Raw genomic sequence first — 20,932 nt, 5'->3', positions numbered from 1 at the left:
TGCGTTTAAATTTGCCACAAAAGGCGCTGGTGTAGTACGATATCTATGAACTGTCAAGTCAAATATCACTGTTTGTTTTGATGGCTTTGATGCGTTTGAATTTGTCACAAAAGGCGCTGGTGTAGTACGATATCTACGAAATGTCATGTCAAATATCACTATTTATTTAGGGAGCTCTGATGCGTTTCAAAATGTGTTACGAAAGGCGCTGGTGTAGAGAGAAGTTCCGAAATATTATGTCAAAATTTGTTAGAAGCGAATGTTTTGAAGTTGTTTTTTCGGATAGTTACTGTTTTAAGACAGTTCTGATTTATAGAAACTTTTTTTCCGAACAAATTTTGACAGCTACTTTGAAACCTCACTCTGATGGTACCAACTGGTGAGCCTTAAAACAGCATTGCATAACCTTTAACCTACACTTGTCTAATCAAGTTTTACTAATAACTTAAGTTATATTTTTTTTATCAGTGACTTTCTCTATTCGTAATAAAAATATAGTTATCTAAAATACAGAATTAAATCTGGGTTAGCTGAGAAATATCAGAAAACACTAAAGAATTATATACGTCTGTACCTGTTACTAATTTCATCATCGGGTTAAATTATTTATTGTAAGTAGTGGTGAAATATTTGTTAATACATGATAAGTACGACATGATAGGTAACTTGTATTGTTTAATAAATTGGATATTATATTGGCCTTACTAAAACAATTGAAATATATAAAAGATATTACGTTTAAAATGTAAGTAATATGAATTAGACTTGTGGAAACAGAGAAAAAATAATACTACATTTTAGGAAAATCGTTTTTATCTCAAACAGCTAATTTAGGAATGAGTCTAGAGTGGAAACAATTCTAAATCATCAGCTATAGATTAATCATTTCATATTTGTAAATAAATATATTATGAGGTGAACTAAAAGGTAAAACTGAAACAAGTAATGTATCATACAATCGGCCTGTTACGTTTTTCGAAGCATATATTTTCTACTAACACTAATAATAAGTCTTACAGATCTTGCAACATAAGATCATAGACTTTTTTAAATCTCTAGACTACTCTACTACATTTAAATTCAGAACATTACCTTTGTCATACGATATGATGAAAGCATAGAGTTAACATTAAAGATAGAGAGGATAGAAGCTTGTTTACGTGGACCCCAACTGCTAGAGCATTGGTATACCACTATTTATCTCTCTTTACTTCGTTCTACTTGAATCGCCATTACGTTGAAGTTTTCATGTTTAAAACGACTAGACAGATATAAAAAGTTGTAAACCGATGCTCTCTCTTCCCATAATAATTATACTTACATGCCTCTCTCTATATATTTAATATTAAATCTATGAATGAAAGTTTTTGCTTTAGAGTATTAGAGCTACGAATAGTATATTTTACTCTGTTTAACAGTTTTGTGTTGATTAAACTTATTTTTAATGAGTTTTTACAAAAAAAATTGTGTTTGTAGTAGAAACCAAATTGAAGTTATATTATGTTTTAATTCGAGTAAAGCCTGAATGATATCTAATTTTTATTATTATTTAAATGATTTGTTGTAATGTTCTGGATAAAATGAAAATAGGCATACGAATTAATAGCTTGATCGTTAATATCCCTAAATAATTAATATCGCCTCAAGATTTTAGATCTATAGAAATAAGAAGGCCTAACTACAAAATTTTGAAAGTCTGATGTTTACAAATATTCACTATCTCTTTTTAATAATCATTAACATAACTCCGAAAATGGATTGTTACTTTAAAATGATAACATTTCCTAGAAAAATAAATTAATATTATACTTTCTATGTTTGGTTTACTCATAGAGTTAATTTTAAACATAGAGGAAGGTATCGGAGTTTGTTCAAGTGAGCTGAAACTGCTATTAGAGATAGAAAGAACATCAGTAGACTACTCTATATCTTTCTTTACTCTATTCTGATTGTATTGCCAATATGACGAAGCTTCAAGTAGTCAGGACGGCAAAGAAATCAGAAACGACTGAAAAGTGATGTACAACAGTACAATTTCACTCTTTCTATCTTTATATTTACTCTATGGGCTTACGAAAGTTCAAATCTTTGTATTTTCCTCCATGTCAAACTGCGCGCGCATGTATTTGTTTCAAATGTGTCAATCAAATATCCGTTACTGATGATTTCCGTAATGACTGTACATTGTAACTAAAGATTTTACATTTTAATAACTATTTTAATTGTGTAATAATTATGGCAGACTCCAAGTAGAGTTTTGAGATAAATCCACATTCGAAAAGTGAAGAAACTGACATTTACGAATGAATGAAGTGATTCCAAGTATTTAAGATGATATGATAATAATGAAGTAAGCGATAAAGAAAGCCAATATAGAAGAAGAAAGTGTGTTTCCACTGGAGAGCTGCTTGGAGTTTATAAATAAACACACATGGAAACAATACAAATCTTAAAACAGCATGTATAATAAATAAAAATGTACTCTGCAACTGAAAGCTGCCATAAATATTTCTCTTGTATTATTTTTTTCATTCAATTCTCATTAGTAGCAACAAATTAACTTTATCCTGGGCACTGTGGGTCTCTCTCGCGCAATTTGACGTCACGTTGGAAGCAAAATGTATAATGTATGCTTTATACCAGTTATAAAGTTTTATTTTGATTCCAAAAGTAATATTTGATGCAAAGATATGTCTATATATGTATTATTTATATGGTTATTGAATTTACCAGTTAAAATTCACGTTCTTAATGCCACGTGCGGTTTACAAGGAATGTAAAATATAATTAGCAAAATTATGAAATTATTTAATTGTATAATATGGTTTCTGATATATATCAAATAAAAATCCTATTAGATGCAAATTGGCAGTCGATAGCGGAGTAATAGGTATCAAGATTACCTGGGAGTGAATATATCTAGTGAAGGAAACATGATAGAGGAGGCACGAACACAAGCGATGAAAGTATCAAAAGTCAGCGGCTCTCTGAGAGATATAGTGTGGAGAAACAAAGCGATGAGCTCACAAAGCAAGACCTATTCTCACATATGCCTCAGAAACCAGAGCCGAAACATCAACAACAAAAAGAATAATGAGAACCACAGAGATGAAAATACTACGAAACATTTCCAGGGAGTTACTCTCAGGAACAGAACAAGGAGTGATGACATAAGAGAATAATTGGGCGTACGTGATGTGGTGAGATGGGTCGGGGACGAAAAAGATTCTGGAGGAATCACGTAGAAAGAATGCCAGAAGACAGATGGGCAAAATGGGCTAAAACTCTGAGACCGAACACACGCAGACCTGTAGGCAGACCACCAAAGAGATGGTACGAAAGCTGGAATTCAGCTTCTCAGGAAGATCCAAGAAGAGGGCCAAACGTACAGGATCGAACAGGACCTGGTCTTATTGAAAGAGGAAGAAGAAGAAGCCACTTTGAATTATATGGAACTACCCTGTTCGAAAAGGAGCAAACACCCGCTAAAATAAATAACACATAAAAAAGAGGTATCATATCTGAATATAAAACCGTTTTTGTTAATAATTCTACAACTGAATCGACAACAACATGAAATAAGTATAATTATTGGAAAAAAAATAGGAATTTTGAGTGTTTTGTAATTTACAACATTCGTTATTCATATTTTGAATTAATTTCATCGCCTCGACAACAGGGTCTGATCCACTGCTTCGCCAAGTCTTTTTGTCTGGAAACCAAAGTATTTAATACCATTTTCTTTGGTTCTTTTCGATTAGTGTATGATCTAATAATAGAAATTACAATCTTTTAAAACAAACAGTTAGGCCAACTTTATAATAGCCGCTAAACACAAAAAATATCACACACAAAAACCCAGTGAATATGTATTCAGTTTTTTGTGTTTATAACCACATACTGACAAAACTTGACTAGATAAATGGAAAATTTATTTACTCTAGTTGATTCGGCAATTCTTATTGTGATTGCATTATCAGATTGCTGAATATTTTCCTCTTTAAAACATTCGAATATATTTAAAATAACTTGCTGTGTTTGTATATCTAGATCTTTATTATTAAATTCATAACTGTCTTTATTCTTACTGTATTGTGCAATTTCATTGTCTTCATTCGCCCATGGTCTAAAGAACGCTAGATTTCTATTTACTTAAAGAGATTTATGAATTAAATAAATCTCACCAAACGAAGCCACTGCTTATCGCAGACTGTCACTCCAGCCTAACCTTAATGGCCAAAAAAACATTCTGATTCCAGCGTGATGTCATGCGCGTGTTAAATTTGAGCCGACAACTCAGTATACCGGTGTGTGTATAATCAACTTTGACTGTATAAAATCCATCACTTTTAATCAACAAAAAAGAAAACTTTACGTGTACCCAGTGATATTATTGTAGAATCTACTTTTTCTGCAATATTTTTGTGTGTAACACCATAATAAATAAACGTTTTAGTCAATTTGTAAGGCAAAACGAATTATCTGTATTAAAGTATTAGTTTCCCAACTAAATTCCCATAACTTTCTATTTTATACTTCCTCTTTTTCTGTCTAATCATTAAATAATCCTCTAGATATACCTGAGGAATGATTCCTTCATATAATACGAGTAAATGTTGGAGAACGCTAATAATACTAATTTGTGTTTAGAATCTAAACTCTTGAGGTGATTATCCTTCTTTATCCAACACGAATAAGAAATTATTACGCCAGGATTGAATTATAAATAATCCAGAATATTACAATAAAAATTTAGATTTGTTTTTGGTATTTATATTTGTTAACATAAACTTAAGACTAGTGATATAATAAAACATATATTTCCATTTTAAAAATAGGTTCCTCTTGTGAAATAGTTTTTTGGAATGGGACAAATATGTATGTAAATGCCACAATCACATGAATTTAATAATTTGAAATTGTTTTACACTGTTCATATGCAATTTAAATAAAAATTAAATATTATATGTTCGTTTTTCTATTACATTCGAAATACTGACTGAAATATGCTACTACTACATCAACACTTATTACAATTACACTATCTGATTTCCTTTAGTCTCTGAAGACGATTACTTGGTTATCGAAACGCGCGTCAGACAGTGTAATTGTTAGTGTTAGTGAAGTGGTAGTGTAAACAATATATCACCGTCGCACATAGATCGTTTTACAGGATTTAGGCGGCCAAAATTATTTTATGTGATATTTATATTACAAAATAGTTACATAAAAAGAATTCTGTGTTTGGAATAACTTATCGAAATTATTTGTTGGTGCACGGTGGTTAGGCGCACCTACTTGTGATTTTTTATCAACAAATATTTTATTCGAGATCGTAGTTGATTTCAAAATGTTTATATTGAAAATATATATGACATACTCACGGCTTTCCTCAAGGAGGGACAGCTGTCTACGTTTTAGTAATACTTTCAGGTATGTATTATTAAATAAAACAAAGTTTAGTTTGTTCCAATAAGTAAGTAAATATATTAAATTATTAAAAAGATTTTTACATTCTTCTTCTTCTTCTTCTTGTAGTAGGACGAGGTCCTGTCAGGTCTGTCATCTGCCCTCTTGTGACGCCGATGTCCAGCTATCGTACCAGCGTTTTGGGGGCCTACCGATTGGGCGTCTGGTTTCTGTGTTCTGGAGCCATTCGTTCTACATGGTCTCTCCATTGTCGGCGTCTTGCTCTTACCCATCTAACGACATCTTGTACTCCCAGTTCTCTTAAGGTATCTGTGTTGGGTATTCTATCGTGGAGTGTGGTACCCTTTATTGTTTGTAATATCTTCATCTCTGCTGTTCTCATTTTTCTCTTTGTTTGTGTTGTGTCTGCCTTTGTTTCTGCGGCATAGGTTAGTATGGGTCTGATACAGGTCTTGTAGATTCGCGTCTTACTTTCTATGCTCATATATTCATTTCTCCATATAATGTCCCGTAAATATCCCGATATTCTAGTTGCTTTCTTGATCTGCTTATCTACCTCGTCCGTTATGTTTCTGCTGCTCGTTGTTTCTACGCCCAAGTAGTTGAAATTCATTACTTGCTTTATAATGCGCTCATTTACTACCAACTTGCATCTTATTGGGTCTTTGGATATTACCATGCTTTGTGTTTTCTCGCATGAGATTTGCATGTTAAGTCTCTGTGCCGTCAGGTTAAATTTATGAAGGAGGCGTTGTGGATCGTCTATTTCTTTTTTTTTACATTCGTTATAAGCTAAGTAGATAATCACTAAAAATAATCAATCATACATTGGAGACTTATTCATCTACATTTAAATTTTCGCCGCTTTCATCAATTTCCATTGATTGGTCGGCTTGGCTCAGCAGGAATTAATAGCTGCATTGTCTCAGGCAAAAATAATTTTGAAGCGGTTTTTTTGGTCTTTCTCATGGATCTAATAAATAGGTCGGATGTTAATAGTAACCTATGATAAATATCTAAGTTGCATTCTTCCCTCGAAAACTTGCGAGCAAAGTTTAGGCGATAAGACCTAAAATGTTTATTGCGGGCCTCAGCAGCTTCTTCCGAAAGTTGCCCTATGCAGCATTGGAGTCATAGGATGCCAGTCATATAACTCAACATATAGTTTCGCAGTTTCCATGGCGTATTTATCATAGTTTGCTATGTCAATCTTATGGCCGCTTGATATGGCTTCTAATATCACTTTTAATCTAATAATCAAGTCATAACTTATCCCAGTGATTTCTACAGCCAAATCAGGGTTCTCGAAGAATCTTCTGCTGGTATTTCCATCGTTTGTGTTTCCGAAGTTACTTTTTGGCATATCGACTAAGAGACCTGTCTCCTCTCTAAATTTACGAGTCAACATTTTCACCCCCGAGCAGCCAGGTGAACCTATAACAATAAAAAAATAATATTAACACAAAAACATAAAATCCGATTTTTTCCTATTTTTGTCAAAAAAATTTTCAAACTCGTTTATTTTTAAAACTAGCAGCTGATTTTAAGCAGTTTTCTTTATAAGACTTTATACTATATAATGAAATCAAAAATGTAACTCGGAAAGGTGCGGAAGTAAAGTTTTTTTTCGATTGAAATTGAAAAATAAAGAAAAAACATTTCTAAAAAAAGGTAGATATTATTGACGGCTCATTAAGTCATTTATTGACAATATATTTAATACAATTTCATATTAATTTAATAAAGGCTTACCTGTATTATTGGTATCCATCACTTAAACAAGCAAATATGACACGACACATAAAATATTCACCGAAGAAAATGATATACGAAAAGGGCGTCAAGAACAAGAACAGTCTAGGCATGTGGGTGGGGTTGGCTATTGTTCGTCAGGTAGTCTACTATTCCAGGAAAAAAATTGTTTGTCATTAGTCGATTATTGGAATTGGAAGCGGTTCCGGAAATTCCAACTTACATTGGAAATATAACCGGCGCAATCAAATGAGTTAGTTTTACAAGAGAAAGTTTAAATTCCAAACATCAGTTCTAACCACTGTTATCGACTTTCTTCAAGTTTTACAAACTTAGTTTTAAACATTACCGGTGATTTGGGGTCAGTCTAATATGAAACTAAGAATTCCAACTTAGTTTTATCAAATTGCTAATATTTTTCTTTAATTTCTTATTTCTTAGACCTTTTGATATATTAATGCAACTAAAGAGACCTAAAATCAAGAAAATTTAGATGCATTGTTAATATTTTTATATTATTTTGAGTAAATGATTTTGGTTGTACTAAAATTATTGAAGATTAACACTTTATCTTTGATAAATTCGACGATGATGATGAAGCACTTACCAACATTGTCGATTTATGCTAATGTTTTGTAAATAGAGCTTAGTTTATATTGTCCAGCGGAATAAGAACCTACAAAAAACGTGAGTTCAACTGCGAACTATTAAATTGAGAAGCTCTGTTTATTCTTGGATTAAACTAGAGTACAATCCAAATTATAATCTCCAGTTTTAACCTAACTTGTAAAATTGCATTTGAGTAGTGATGACCATTGAGGTAGAACAAAGACACGTGTGTTACCAACGTTGCCAGATTTAAAAGCAGCCTGACAATAAAGAAATCTATAATAATGAGGTTAAATTTCCCTTCAATTTCAATTTTTTATAACAATAATATTAAAACGAATAAAATACACTATTATCCATATTATTATCGAAATTGCATAAATAACACAAAGATTATGAAGTAAGAACCAGTACCAACAAAAACGTCTTTGCCTGTGCGTCATTTTGTCAAAATAACTTCTTTTTATACTGGCAGACCCATCTAGAGCTCTAAACAGAAAATTAACGTAAATTACTCTTGAGTAATTTGCGTGAACCGTCTATAAAATTGTTACGATGTTTTGCAATTGCTCCAAATCCAAACGAGCAGGAAAAAACTGTAGGCACAACAAAACATAACGATGAGACAAGCACTGCGAGGAAATATACCGAGAGACGGAACAGCAAAAAGTACTGGACATCATGGACAACAGGACAGAGAAGCTATTCGAGCAGCTGGCGACGCATCCTACGAAGAATTGAGGGAAAATTCATCAGGTACACTAGAGAGGCCGAGAGGATAATTTGATCGATAAGTTAAGTAAGTTAAGTTAGGTTAGTATAAAGAAAGTACAAAATAAAACAAAAACCACAAAGCCACATACCAAAAAAAAAACAAAAAACCAAAATAAAAACTCGGATTAGATCTCTTCTTGCCGAAGGAGGTTAGAAAAGGTTTACCCGAGGCAACGAAGCACACCCAATAAGATGTCCAAACAAAGAAGCCAAGAGTGTATAGCCACCGGGCTAGTTCAAAGATTATATATACACTTTTGCAAGATGGACGTTGTTCAGATTGTTTCTCGATACATGATTGCAACTTAGTTTCAGAATCCAGATTGACAAACATTCAAAAATAAAACACCAAAAAGTAAGCTTTTAGATGTGAGCCAATCACAGAGATGGCGTTGAAAATCGTCCTGAATTTCTCCTATTCCAGTGCACACACCCTGCGGTAGCTCTTAACAGAAAGATAAGACTTCCTAGAATTTCCCACAGAGCTCAGGGGAGAGGAAGGAGTCTACGCGCGAAACTGAGACGCGGATGAGGATAAGGACCTGTCGAAATGACAGGGGGTTGGTGGAATGTCTTTTTTCGCACCAATCCGTGAATTAATCCGGGGATGGATGCTTAAAGGGACGGGTTTTCTCACGCGCACGTGTGTGTGTGTGTGTGTGTGTGTGTGTGTGTGTGTGTGTGTGAATTATTCAGATTCTGTTTACTCGACTCAATGTAAACTCACTTGAACACGTCTCTTCTTTATTTTCTTTTGTCTGAAGATTTATTGTACACGTATGTATATTTAAATAGTGGGATCCACCCTATTTTTGGTCATAAAAAAGCAAAAATTCAATTTTTTTTATTTTATTCATTTTTATATTTAAGAAAAAAATAAGACCTAAATTTGAAAAAGTAAATTTCAACACTTTGTCTCCGAATACTATAATTTACAATTTTTTTCGGAAAGTAGATACAAAAACGAACAGAGAGAGATCGAGATAATCTTTGTTCATATATGTTACTCCAATATGGACAGTTGATGTGGGAAAAAACGTCCCTACGTTACAGTGCCGACAATATTCATTTTCTCTATCGTTCGAGACACTTTATCTTTACTGCGCACGCTTCATGCGCGCAAAATATGCGCAGAACTAACTGAAGCGCTCGGAGGAGAGAGAGAACGATATACCATTTGTTTCACTTAGTCGGAACACCTTCCACTTATAGAAACTATCCATATAAGAGTATTACATATATGGCTTTATTGTCATTAATAAATTTTACAATTTTATCGACAAAGCAACACAATTTTATATTAGATAATATAAAATAACAATTGGACTTAATATAGTAATTATAATATGTTTGTAAATAATCTTGATGTTAGGTTTCTTCTGTTTCAAAATTAGTTTTTTTTTTATAATTTTGAAACATTTAGAAACATAAACATATCAAAAGGTCTAAAAAATAGGAAATTAAAGTAATTATAATATATATAATATCTTACTTCACACTAAATTGAATTTTATACCATTCTATTGAGACTATGGTAAATTATAGAATTCTGCCATAGAATAATAAGGTCTTTTAAGCAGCCTTCGTCAATATTCGAAACTCATTAAATGTATTTGCCATTTTTAATTCCGAAGGTAGCTGATTGAATAATTTTTTGGCACTAAAGATGATGGATGGATGATGGAATTTTTTACCAGATCAGAAAGTGGGTATAGTTAAGTAAATGTCCAAATTCTTTCTTCTAGTAGTTTAGGCATGAATGGGTATCTTAGTTGAGTTGTGAAAGTGTTTGCTAACCAAACAAATAGATTCTAAAATGAAAAGAGCGGGAGGATTAGAATTTTATGTTTTTTAAAATTGAATACGTTATATTACTCAAGCCAAAAATATAATTAATAACTCTTTTTTGTAATTTGAAGATAGAATCGAAGAGGTGCAAACTACAAGACTCCCAGAGAGACAAACCATAACGAAGATGCGTTTCGGACACCGAATAAGTAGAAAGTTGTTAAAGCAGTTCGAAAATCGAGCTGTTCAGACACAGATTTAATGGCAAAACAAGCAGAGGAAAATTGTTTTGGCAAGTTTTCTACGTGTACAGACCATTGAAGGGCACCGTCAATATGTAGACCAAGAAACTTGATCGAATTTGAGGATCTATTCAGTCACTGTTCAGTTTTAGAGTTGGTGAATCCCCTTTATAGGATAAAGTTTTTTTAGTAGTTAAACAGAGACTGTTCGTGTCAAACCAAGACTTAATAGTAATAAGATCTTTGCCCATAGTAGAATGTAGAGCTTCTATATGCTTGGAAAAAAAACAATTGCAAAATCAGGACTTTACAAATTATGAAAAATTGCACAATTTATTGTTTCTAAAATATTTAGTCAATTAATAATAATAATTTTTCATCTTTCTCTTTTACCGCTCCTAAGTGGTCAAAAAGATGATAACCACCATTTCCGGGATGCTGAATTGGTTGCCTATAACCATAAAATTTGGAATGCCATCTTCAGTTTTACAATAATGAACATTGGATAGTGCTTAATTCTCACAGACCACATTAATTCTATTGTCAAAACAAATAATGCGACCTAACCTAAAATTATTACTGAATACTAGTTGCGGTGTATTGTTTTTAATCTTTTATTGTGAATATCTTATTTTCTACGCGGTGCAAAGCAGTGTAAGTTTCTTAATATCGAACAAAAAATATCGTCTACTATTCAACAATATATTTCCAGTGTGGCTGGCCGATTCTAGATCCCCAAACACAAGACGAATCTATAGAGCCTTCCAATGAAGAACCTGTTAGAGTTATGGTTATTACAGATACACATCTTTTGGGATCAAGACACGGACATTGGTTTGATAAGTTGCGAAGGGAATGGCAAATGTACAGAGCTTTCCAAAGTGCCATGACATTACACAAACCTGATTTAGTTTTCGTATTAGGCGACCTTACTGACGAAGGATTGTATTGCAGTAGTACAGAATTTGATAATTACGTAAAAAGGTTCCATAGTTTATTTTCTGTGCCCGAAGGAACCAAAATGTATGTAGCTGTCGGAAATCATGACATTGGCTTCCATTATGGGTAAGAATGTTATTATTTCGGAAATTCAGCTACATAGTTCACTTTCTAGAGTGAGTCCATATTTGAATCAAAGGTTCGTGAATGCGTTTGATGCTCCAGCTGTAAGACTGATTAGTGTTAGAGGAAATCATTTCGTTTTAGTGAATAGTATGGCTTTGGAAGGAGATGGGTGTTTTTTATGTAAACCAGCTGAACAACAACTAACAAGAATTGAAAGTGAGTTTTTTTTATATATTTCACTTATACATACATAAGAAATTAAATAATTCTTTAGTGCCCTGCTCAAAAATATGAGAAGAATGATAAGGAAAACTTTTAGAAATTTCAAATTTTTGTGTATCTGGTACTTCATATTTTTAATTTATGATACATTGTTTCAGAAATTTTGAAATGTACCAGAGGAACCTATACAGAAAAATGTACGCCTAATATGAAGTTAGAAAAATATAGTAAACCAATATTAATGCAGGTTTGTTTCAAATTGGGTACAAAGTTTTTTTATGTATTTTATGTATCTTTGTTGATAGTTCGTCTTGATTTTAAGTTTTATACAAATGAAATGGCTTTTTTTCATAGAAATGTTTTGATCTAATTTTAGACTTTATGACAATATATTTTGCAAAAAGATTAAAATTAAGACAAATTATCAACAAAAATCTATTGGATTCTTAATATTCACCTGCCACATGAAGATCTGGTGTATTTCTAATAATGAAAACCACAAGATCTCTGTCTTGAAAGGATTTTCCAATTGTATGCATTTTGGTGAAAGCCAGATAAGTTTTATGGAAAAATTCCATGAATTTGTAATGGTGATGTTGGAATAACAAATTGTCACTAATAACAAAACCATATTTGTCATAAGTAACGTTTTCCAAATTCTGTTGTGTTAAAATTGTTATCTGTATAAAGTAAAAATACAGGGTAGTTGAAACTTCAGGATAAAATCTTAGTAAAATATGTGTAGACATGGAAATTTCTATATAGTTGTGTGAAAAGTTATCTCATTAGATAGATGTGCTAGTAATAAAAATATTTTCTAAACACAAATATGTATACAAGAATTTTTTTATGTTATGTTTGTAAGTCCAACAGTAGGTATCCATATATTGAATAATGTTTCCTATATTATTCTCTCTAAGAGAAAATTTGTGGAACTATTTTAGACAAAACGTTGGCAATTCTGTATACAAAGTTGTGTTTTGAAGAATTTTCAACATTGTACACTATCTGTATTACTCGAATATAATATTTGCATCTCTGGTGGTAGAGAAATCTGTAGATTTATTTTTTTCCCTACTAGATAATGTGTTGAGGAAATCCCCATTAAAAATGTGTATCTAGTGGTAATGTAGGTACTCCATGAAATTGTCTTCATATACTTTATTTTGTGTGGTATAGATACATGTAACAATGAATGACAAAGTTATTTATCTAAAAATCGCTGTGTAGGAAAAACATTTATTTATCTGAACAAATGGAAATAAGATCGTAGATAAAATAAGAAATATATCCCTTACATAGGGCGACATCGAAATAACTTTAGTTTCACTCAGGACCGCCATGGGCATCTTGGGTTATAGTCAAAATATCAGCTATTGTTATCTTTATTCAAGGAAACAACGCTCAGTTTCTCTCAGAAGTGACATAACTGCCACACTCTAGTTTCTGATTAAAATAAGATCTATTTCCACTTGATTTAATCAGGGTGCCCCAATTAAATGTATGTGTTGTATTTTATATGGGGAATTATTATATTGTATTTTATTAAGGGAATATTGTATGACTTATTGCACCTCCTCTTACTGTTAATAGAAAAAGTTCGGTATTATAGCCATTTGTAGCAATCCTTTGAACGTCTAGTTAACATCAATAAATGAAGTCTCATACATTTATCGTGCTTCATTTGGAAGCAAAATAACAATAGTCAACGAAGCACATAAAAAGAAAAATTCTGTTAAACACTTATGGAACTAATCCTACAAAAACAATGGTATAATTTAAAAAAAATTGCTTTTAAAGTTTTTTTTTTCTTTCAGCTGCAAAAGTGCTACATTGTGAAATAATTCAATCGAACCATAATGTTATATTGTTAAAAAATAATTACATCTACTTTGTTTCAGCATTACCCTTTATATAGACAGTCTGATATTGAATGCAATGATTTCGATGCAGCTCCGTTTCCTATAAAACAGGAAAGATTTCGGGAACGTTGGGAATGTTTAAGTCAAGAAGCTACGTTTCAAATACTTAATCAAGTGAAACCTAGATTGGCATTATCCGGCCATACACATCATGGTTGTACTAGAGCATTACCTGTAGGAGAAGGCCTTGAAATAACTATACCTAGCTTCAGTTGGAGGAATAAAGATAATCCAAATTATTTATTGGTAAGTGCAACAGAAGTAGTATTTGTTTATTTCAAATTTAACAAAATCTTTTACTTTTTACTTAAAAAAATTATTACATAAAAAAATTTATTTTTCTCTTTTAGTTTTACTTCTAGTCTCATTCTGAAATTAATTTTTAATGATCTTTGTATTAAGCCTAATGTTGTAGTTGTATGGAAGCTCATTTTTATTTTCATTGGGCTACTATATACTATTTTAATATTCTGTTTAAAGTTGTTTGAAACTTATTTTATCAAAAAATAAACTTTGAAAAGTTGATTGTGTTTGTAGAATATATAAAAAACTTTTTTTTAAATTATTATACCAACTGATTATGTTTATGAAAACACTATGTATGGTTTCTATATCTTAAAACGGTCTTATCAATTTTTTTTATTTCATAAATATCAAAATATTCTCTTGAAACAGTCAGAATTATTTGAGTCATACAGTGTAAATGTTGATAAATTATAATGACCCTAACTGTTATACTTGACTATCCCTCTCTTTTAGTGCCTTGTTTATTAAAATCAAAATTGATCTATATCAAGAATAGTGAGGTTTAAGTCGAGTCCACAAAAATTAAATTGTCAAATTTTGTTGCAATAATGACTTGGAAAGAAAATAGATTTAAAAAATAAGAAAAAACGAAATCTTATCATAATAACAAATCAATTTGAACAATGTGAAAATTTAATATAAAGGATTAATCTCAAATCAAATAACCACAAAAAAACAAATCATTTCGTGATAAATCTGGTGATCTTAAAGGCCATTTATTCACACCATGTGAAGACATATTTCTACTATTAGAAGTAAGTTTATTGTGAACAGGACAATGGTCTTGCTGGAACCAAATCACATAATTAAATAATGGACCTATAGGAATATTTTGATTTCTTAGAAGTTACATTAAATTTTCACTTCTTTAGATGTAGTTATCTAAAATTCTCGTTCAAACTTTAATTTTTTGAGAATTTTGAGTCCATATAGGTATGCTCAGAGGTTTATTTTCTAGAGACCAATATCTTATGATGCACATATACAAAACAATTAGTTTTTTCTTAAACAATTTAGTTTTGATTTCCTATCTTAGTTTCTAATTATTCCATCCATATTATCTTGGGTTGTTGGTAGTTTAAAGAAACGGTAACCATTTTGTTCCAAAATGTTCTTAGCATCATCACTGAGTCAACTTAGACAGTAATTTGGTTCCTCTAACCAGAATTACTGGTTTTACAGCTGTACAGGCATTTATTTTTCTATTTTGCCTAATTTGGAATACACAGTTTTCAATAACTACATATTAGTAACTGTTTAGGCACTGATTTACTTGCATAAGTACAAATAATTTGTTTTGTGAAATACCATTTTAAATTTGTCTACATTTTTTGAACCTACAGAGGCGCAAATACAAATAAACAATAAAAAGTGAAACAAAAACAAATCCTCTTTCATACATTCCCACTAGACTCTAGTAAAGTGAAAAGAAACAAAGTTATTATTGTAATTTATAGTGAGATTCTACTGAAATTTACCCTGGTAAATTGGAAGTGAGAGTTTATATGAGGATTCAATTCTTCAGTTTGTTCTCAAATGGAATCTATTTGGGTGTTGAAGCTATAGGGTTTATAGGCACTAGAGACTGATCCTCACTGGAATGTAGTAGTAGATTGTTAAAAAGTTCCATGAAAAAAATTAACTTCAATATATTTAACTTCAACCGCAGTTATTATATAAAAATTTATTGTTTTTAGGCTACTTTTACCCCTAATAACTACGCTTACATCAAATGTGAGCTTCCTAGAGAATCAACAGTAATCAATTTGTACCTGTTTGGTGGTACCATCCTAATTATTTGGTTGTTGTACTCGTTGAAGTACAGAAGTAGACGTAAGTATAAATACCGCTGACAACACTGCAACTTATGTTAATCATATATGGTGTTTTGGATTATATTTATTCAGTAGTTAATAGATTTCATGAAATTTCGTGTTTCCATTCAAGAATTTCCATCTTTAATTATTCATACGATTTATAGATTTTGCTCAAATTGATTAAATTATCTTTATCATCAATAAATTTCTCTTTTATATGCCATTTAATGGTTTGTTAACGTTTCCTTAAATTATCTGTCATATTAATGACTTTTCAATCTATCCTCAAAATATTGTGATGTTTGTCCTAAATAAACAGAATCACTATTAACTTCATAAATAATATTGTTTTTGCTTTATTAAACGTGTTATGACATTTATAATCTATCCTAATGTCATTTTTAACGAAATAATTCGAAAGTTGTTAAATGGTCTATTTCTATATGGCCTTAATGGTTTGTTAACATTTTTTTCAATTTTTTTTTCATTTTAATGACTCTTCATCTTCTAAATATTGTGATATTTGTCCTAACAGAATCACTGTTAAATTCATAAATAATATTTTCTTATTTTTTTCAAAGTGATATGTGATTTATAATTTATTCTAATGTCATTTTTAATGAAATAATTTGATAACTGTCATACACTCCATTTGTATATGGCAAAGATGAGTGTTTAAGATAATTTGTTAATTGATTATAAAATTTGTTCATCCCTTTTATTATTATTATAATTTTTCAATTGCTGTGTTGTATTTTTTGGTATAGCAGTAAAGTAATGATCTAAATAACTAAAAAATAATGGAATATCAATGTTGATTTTACTGTAGTTTCCTCAAGATCTTTTATAACTACTTGTGCTATGAAAACTTGATATAGATGCCATAGAATAACCAAGAATTGGTTTATCCTCAAATATAAGGAAACCATCACCAGCAAACTTAACATATAAAAATATTTTTTTCCATTATTTTTCTTATTTATTTCCATAGATTTTTCTTACACTAGAAATAGAATATGTAATTCCTTGAATTATTTTTCTCATTAATTGAAATGTAATTTTACAACTGGAAATATTATAATCTTATCGTGGTCAAATTTACTGATTTGTTTTAAAATTATTGTGTTTTCTAGATTAATATATTTTTAAATCAAATCTCTTCGAATGAGGTGTATGAACCCAACCATTCTATTTTTTTGGTGATCTTTTATGGCTTCCTATCTATCCCTTTTGCTGCAGGCACTTTCCAATCCATGGTTTTCTTGGTCTCTCTATAATTTTCACCTGTTATTTTGGATTTGAACATAGTTCTTCATATGTTGTATGGTTGTATCTTTAGTTTTTCTCTATATGTTCTACATTTCTTATTGTCTCTGCTTCTATTGTATTTTCTATTTTCCTGAAGAATATCATTTTAATATTGATTTTGTTTCAGTTTGATTTTGATTTGGTTCACTGCTTTATATTTTTAGTACTTATTTTTCTTTTACTTGGTCAATATGATTTGTCTGTATTTGAATAGTATTTTGCTATTTTTATCCTGTGTAATTTTTTTCCACCTTCTTGTTTCAAACCACTACATATTATTTCCTTTTTTTGTTTTATAGTTTACTAAGCAATTATAATATTAATATACAAATTTATTTTCTAAACTTTTTAAATGCTCCTTGATATCTTTTTTTTGTTGTAGTGTTTCATTTTTACATATTTGTTTCTTTTTATTTACTTCCAGTGTTACAATTTTCCACACATGGCCGAAGTCAGAAAATTATTTAATATACAAAAAATAGACTTTATACATTATACATGTAAAATATGGTAGGATGTAACATCATTTACTAGACTAGCCAAACTAACAATTTTTTCCATGCAGCTTTCATTATTTTTTATGTTAGGAAAGCCTGTTGTACCTCAAACATCGTTTTACCTCGAACATACCTTTAAAACTCAATTTTCGCCTTATTTTTAATTCAAATGTGCAATTGTTTGTCATGTGTCCTACATAGGAACTAATTCCGTACAATGCAATGTCCCTCATAGCATCGAAGAGAAATTCTGTCTCTAATCTAAACTATATATATACAATAAGAAAAAAAAAGAAAAAAACAAAATATTTGAGGTACAATAGGTTCTTCCACACCCCAAATTATACTCCATGCTATATATTTTGGTTAATTGATGTGTGTTTTAATTTATTGTATAAAGGCAATATCTGATTCATTTTACAAGGTAAATAAAAATTTAATAGAAAAATTTTGGATTACCTCCTCAAAATAATTCATTTATTTCAAATGTTATCTCAAAAAATCTTTTATTGCCTTATTCATATACTGTGTAAAGGGTTGTAGTATATATCAAAACGAAAAATTTTTCAAAAAAGCAACAGAATTTATTATTCCAATGTGTTGTAATGCCTCATTTTGGATAAGATCGAGGGTTTGGTGATTATTTTTCGAATTCATTTTAATATAAAAGACAAAAATTTAAGACTTGTACAAAATTTTTGAAATATGCAAAATGCTGTGAATTAGATACAAATATCTGACTTACTACAATAGTATTAATCTAGAATAATGAAAACGTAAAAAAGTCATGGATATATCTAGATTTGTGTCTGTATACGAGGTATTTCCAGAAAGTAAGTTTCATTCTTGAAAAAAAAGAAGGTACACTTTCTCTAACATATTTATTTGTATTTTAACATATTTACCAACATATTTGATACACTTGTCGAGTCGTGGGATTAAATTTGTCGGTTCTGAATAGAACCAAAGTGTGACAGGTTTACCGAAACCATCGCCGAAGGACAGGAATTTATTGAGGTGCATGAAAAACATTGGGAAACTTACTTGTGTACCTGGTATATAAAAATTGTGCGAACTACAGCATTTTTCCTGATATTTATGGATAATAAATGCTCAGATTTTATTACATATTAAATAATATATTCATAGTAATAGTTTTTAACACTTTAACGATTCACCTATTCGAGTGAAATTTTTTTTGTGGACCAATTTTTCGGAAATAGTAAAAAAAGTGTTATATATAAGACATGACACATGTTACTCCCTTTATTGTTCCTTTTAATTACATAAATAGCTAAAAAAGTGTCCAAATAAGGGAAAAAACAACTATATGGGATACAATAGACTCCACATAAACGAACTTATCTATGCGGACTACCTATTAATTCTCTAATGCAAAGTAAGAGCTACAAAACCGAATAGAGAAGTGGAGTAATGAATCGAAACAATACGGACCGCAGATAAACGTATAAAAAAACAGAAATAATTATTAAAATATAAGAACAGGACAAGAAGAATGTCAATAAACTAAATTATCGAGGGATAATTGTAAAACTACATGGAAGATATGACGAAGAGGACAATATGGTACTATACATATATGGTATACATATATATATGGTACATAGTAATCCCTGAATCTAGTTTGTATTCATTCCTTGATGGATGTTGAAAAGTTTTCATTGTAGTCTATCAGATTCCCAAGGTACTTGAGGGTTGCTACTCCCTTAAAAGTTCTATTTTCTATAGAAAGGTCTATTGTGTTGGACCTTGTAAAAAGAGTACGTGGCAGACCTAGAAGGAAATTTCAAATTGAAATAACAAATAACCTTGTAAAAAGAGTTCTGGAGACAGTCTAAACAGGAAGCAATGTATAGAATCAAATGGAAAAGGTGCACAACCGAGAAATATTAATTGTCAGTACACTGGTATTCAAATCCAACAAGACCTCAGAGAAACGCAAGGAATGACTGTGACTGTGAGTGGCTGGAGAGTCAGAAGAAGACTTAAGGCAGCTAACCTTGAGACAAAACGGCCAGCTATCGAACCCTAAAAATAACCCCAGTCTACCGAACAACCCCTCTACGATTTGCCATGTAATTGGACTGACAAACAAGGGGGCTCCGTTCTTTTCTCAGAAGAAACCATTGTAGCGAAAAAAGAGGAAGAGTCTATAGAAGACCTGTAGAAAGATACGGGGATTGTTGCATGAAAGAAAACGTGGCTTTTGGAAGAGGTTACTGGATGGATGGTTTTGGCGGGAATTTCAATGAAAACAAAGAACCCTTTTTCATTGCTTAAAATTCCTTTTCGTTTGATATTTTTTGTTTACCAACACCTTGAAATGCTAAAATCAGAGAGGGAACTAAAGCTACAGATTTTTTGTTAGAGATTCATGAGCGCAAGCGTGCCACTTGGGTCGATTTTTTGTTCAGGTTTATATAAAATTAAATTTCTGGCATTTTTTTTATCAAGATATAAAGAAAAGTCCAAATTTTTAGAATGGCGGGTGTACGCTGACATTGGATGCAAAAATAGGCGTATAGGTCCTCTATAGTCGTTGAAGTGTTAAATTAATGAATCGATTCCATTAAATGTGCCAATAAATATACATGTAACGATATTATAATTAATAAACTGTATTCTTAATAATTCAAATTTTTTATTTATGCAGAAAAAGTTTCAAAAACTACAGACTTCATTAACCAAAAAAAATCTTTACCGCGCAAATGTTCTTTGAGTCCCCCCTGGGGGCTAACTTTTGCGTAACTTCCCCTAGTATTTTTCCTTCCATCGCCTCGGTTTATCCTAAAATGAAATTAGCACAATGAACGATGTTCCCACTTCTCACTTTGCATTTTAGTTTCCACATTATTGTGATAGAACCATGACTCATTCTAATATTGCAAAACAATTTTCTTTATCTGCTTAATAAGTATATTTGGTACCATATGGTATAAGAGACTGACTGCTACATTTAAGTCACTACACCAACTTTCCATTATGTCATATAATACTACTGCCCCTAATGTATTCACTAAATCTTTCTGAATTTGAAGCAAACGCAATTATTTAATCACCGCGCGTTACTCAACACGATCCTTTTTGATACAATGTGATATGATGATGTTTATTTGCGGAAATACGATGTAAGAAAAATAAGAGATAAAAGTGAACGTGGGTTGATTGAAAGTGGATCA

General features: G+C 31.1%; 1 protein-coding gene across 1 annotated transcript; it reads left to right on the top strand.

Moving 5' to 3' along the window:
* Positions 1 to 11,071: 11,071 nt before the first annotated feature.
* Positions 11,072 to 20,378, top strand: LOC130444411 (metallophosphoesterase 1). Its single transcript, XM_056779532.1, has 7 exons — positions 11,072 to 11,249; positions 11,308 to 11,660; positions 11,710 to 11,876; positions 12,041 to 12,129; positions 13,784 to 14,050; positions 15,808 to 15,943; positions 17,660 to 20,378. Exons 1-7 carry the CDS (start codon positions 11,151 to 11,153, stop codon positions 17,701 to 17,703), a joined length of 1,155 nt encoding a protein of 384 aa, XP_056635510.1. The 5' UTR covers positions 11,072 to 11,150; the 3' UTR covers positions 17,704 to 20,378.
* The last annotated feature ends 554 nt before the right edge of the window (positions 20,379 to 20,932 follow it).

This window comes from Diorhabda sublineata, chromosome 5, assembly GCF_026230105.1.
Source record: "Diorhabda sublineata isolate icDioSubl1.1 chromosome 5, icDioSubl1.1, whole genome shotgun sequence".
NCBI classification, from domain to species: domain Eukaryota; kingdom Metazoa; phylum Arthropoda; class Insecta; order Coleoptera; family Chrysomelidae; genus Diorhabda; species Diorhabda sublineata.
This window is presented reverse-complemented; position numbering and strand designations above follow the sequence as displayed.

Bases quoted from the DNA above. Each gene is read 5' to 3' on its own strand.
- LOC130444411 (XM_056779532.1), top strand. From the start codon at position 11,151: ATGCGACCTAACCTAAAATTATTACTGAATACTAGTTGCGGTGTATTG. The intron at 11,250-11,307 runs GTAAGTTTCTTA...ATATATTTCCAG, and splicing joins TCTACGCGGTGCAAAGCAGT to TGTGGCTGGCCGATTCTAGA. The intron at 14,051-15,807 runs GTAAGTGCAACA...TATTGTTTTTAG, and splicing joins ATAATCCAAATTATTTATTG to GCTACTTTTACCCCTAATAA.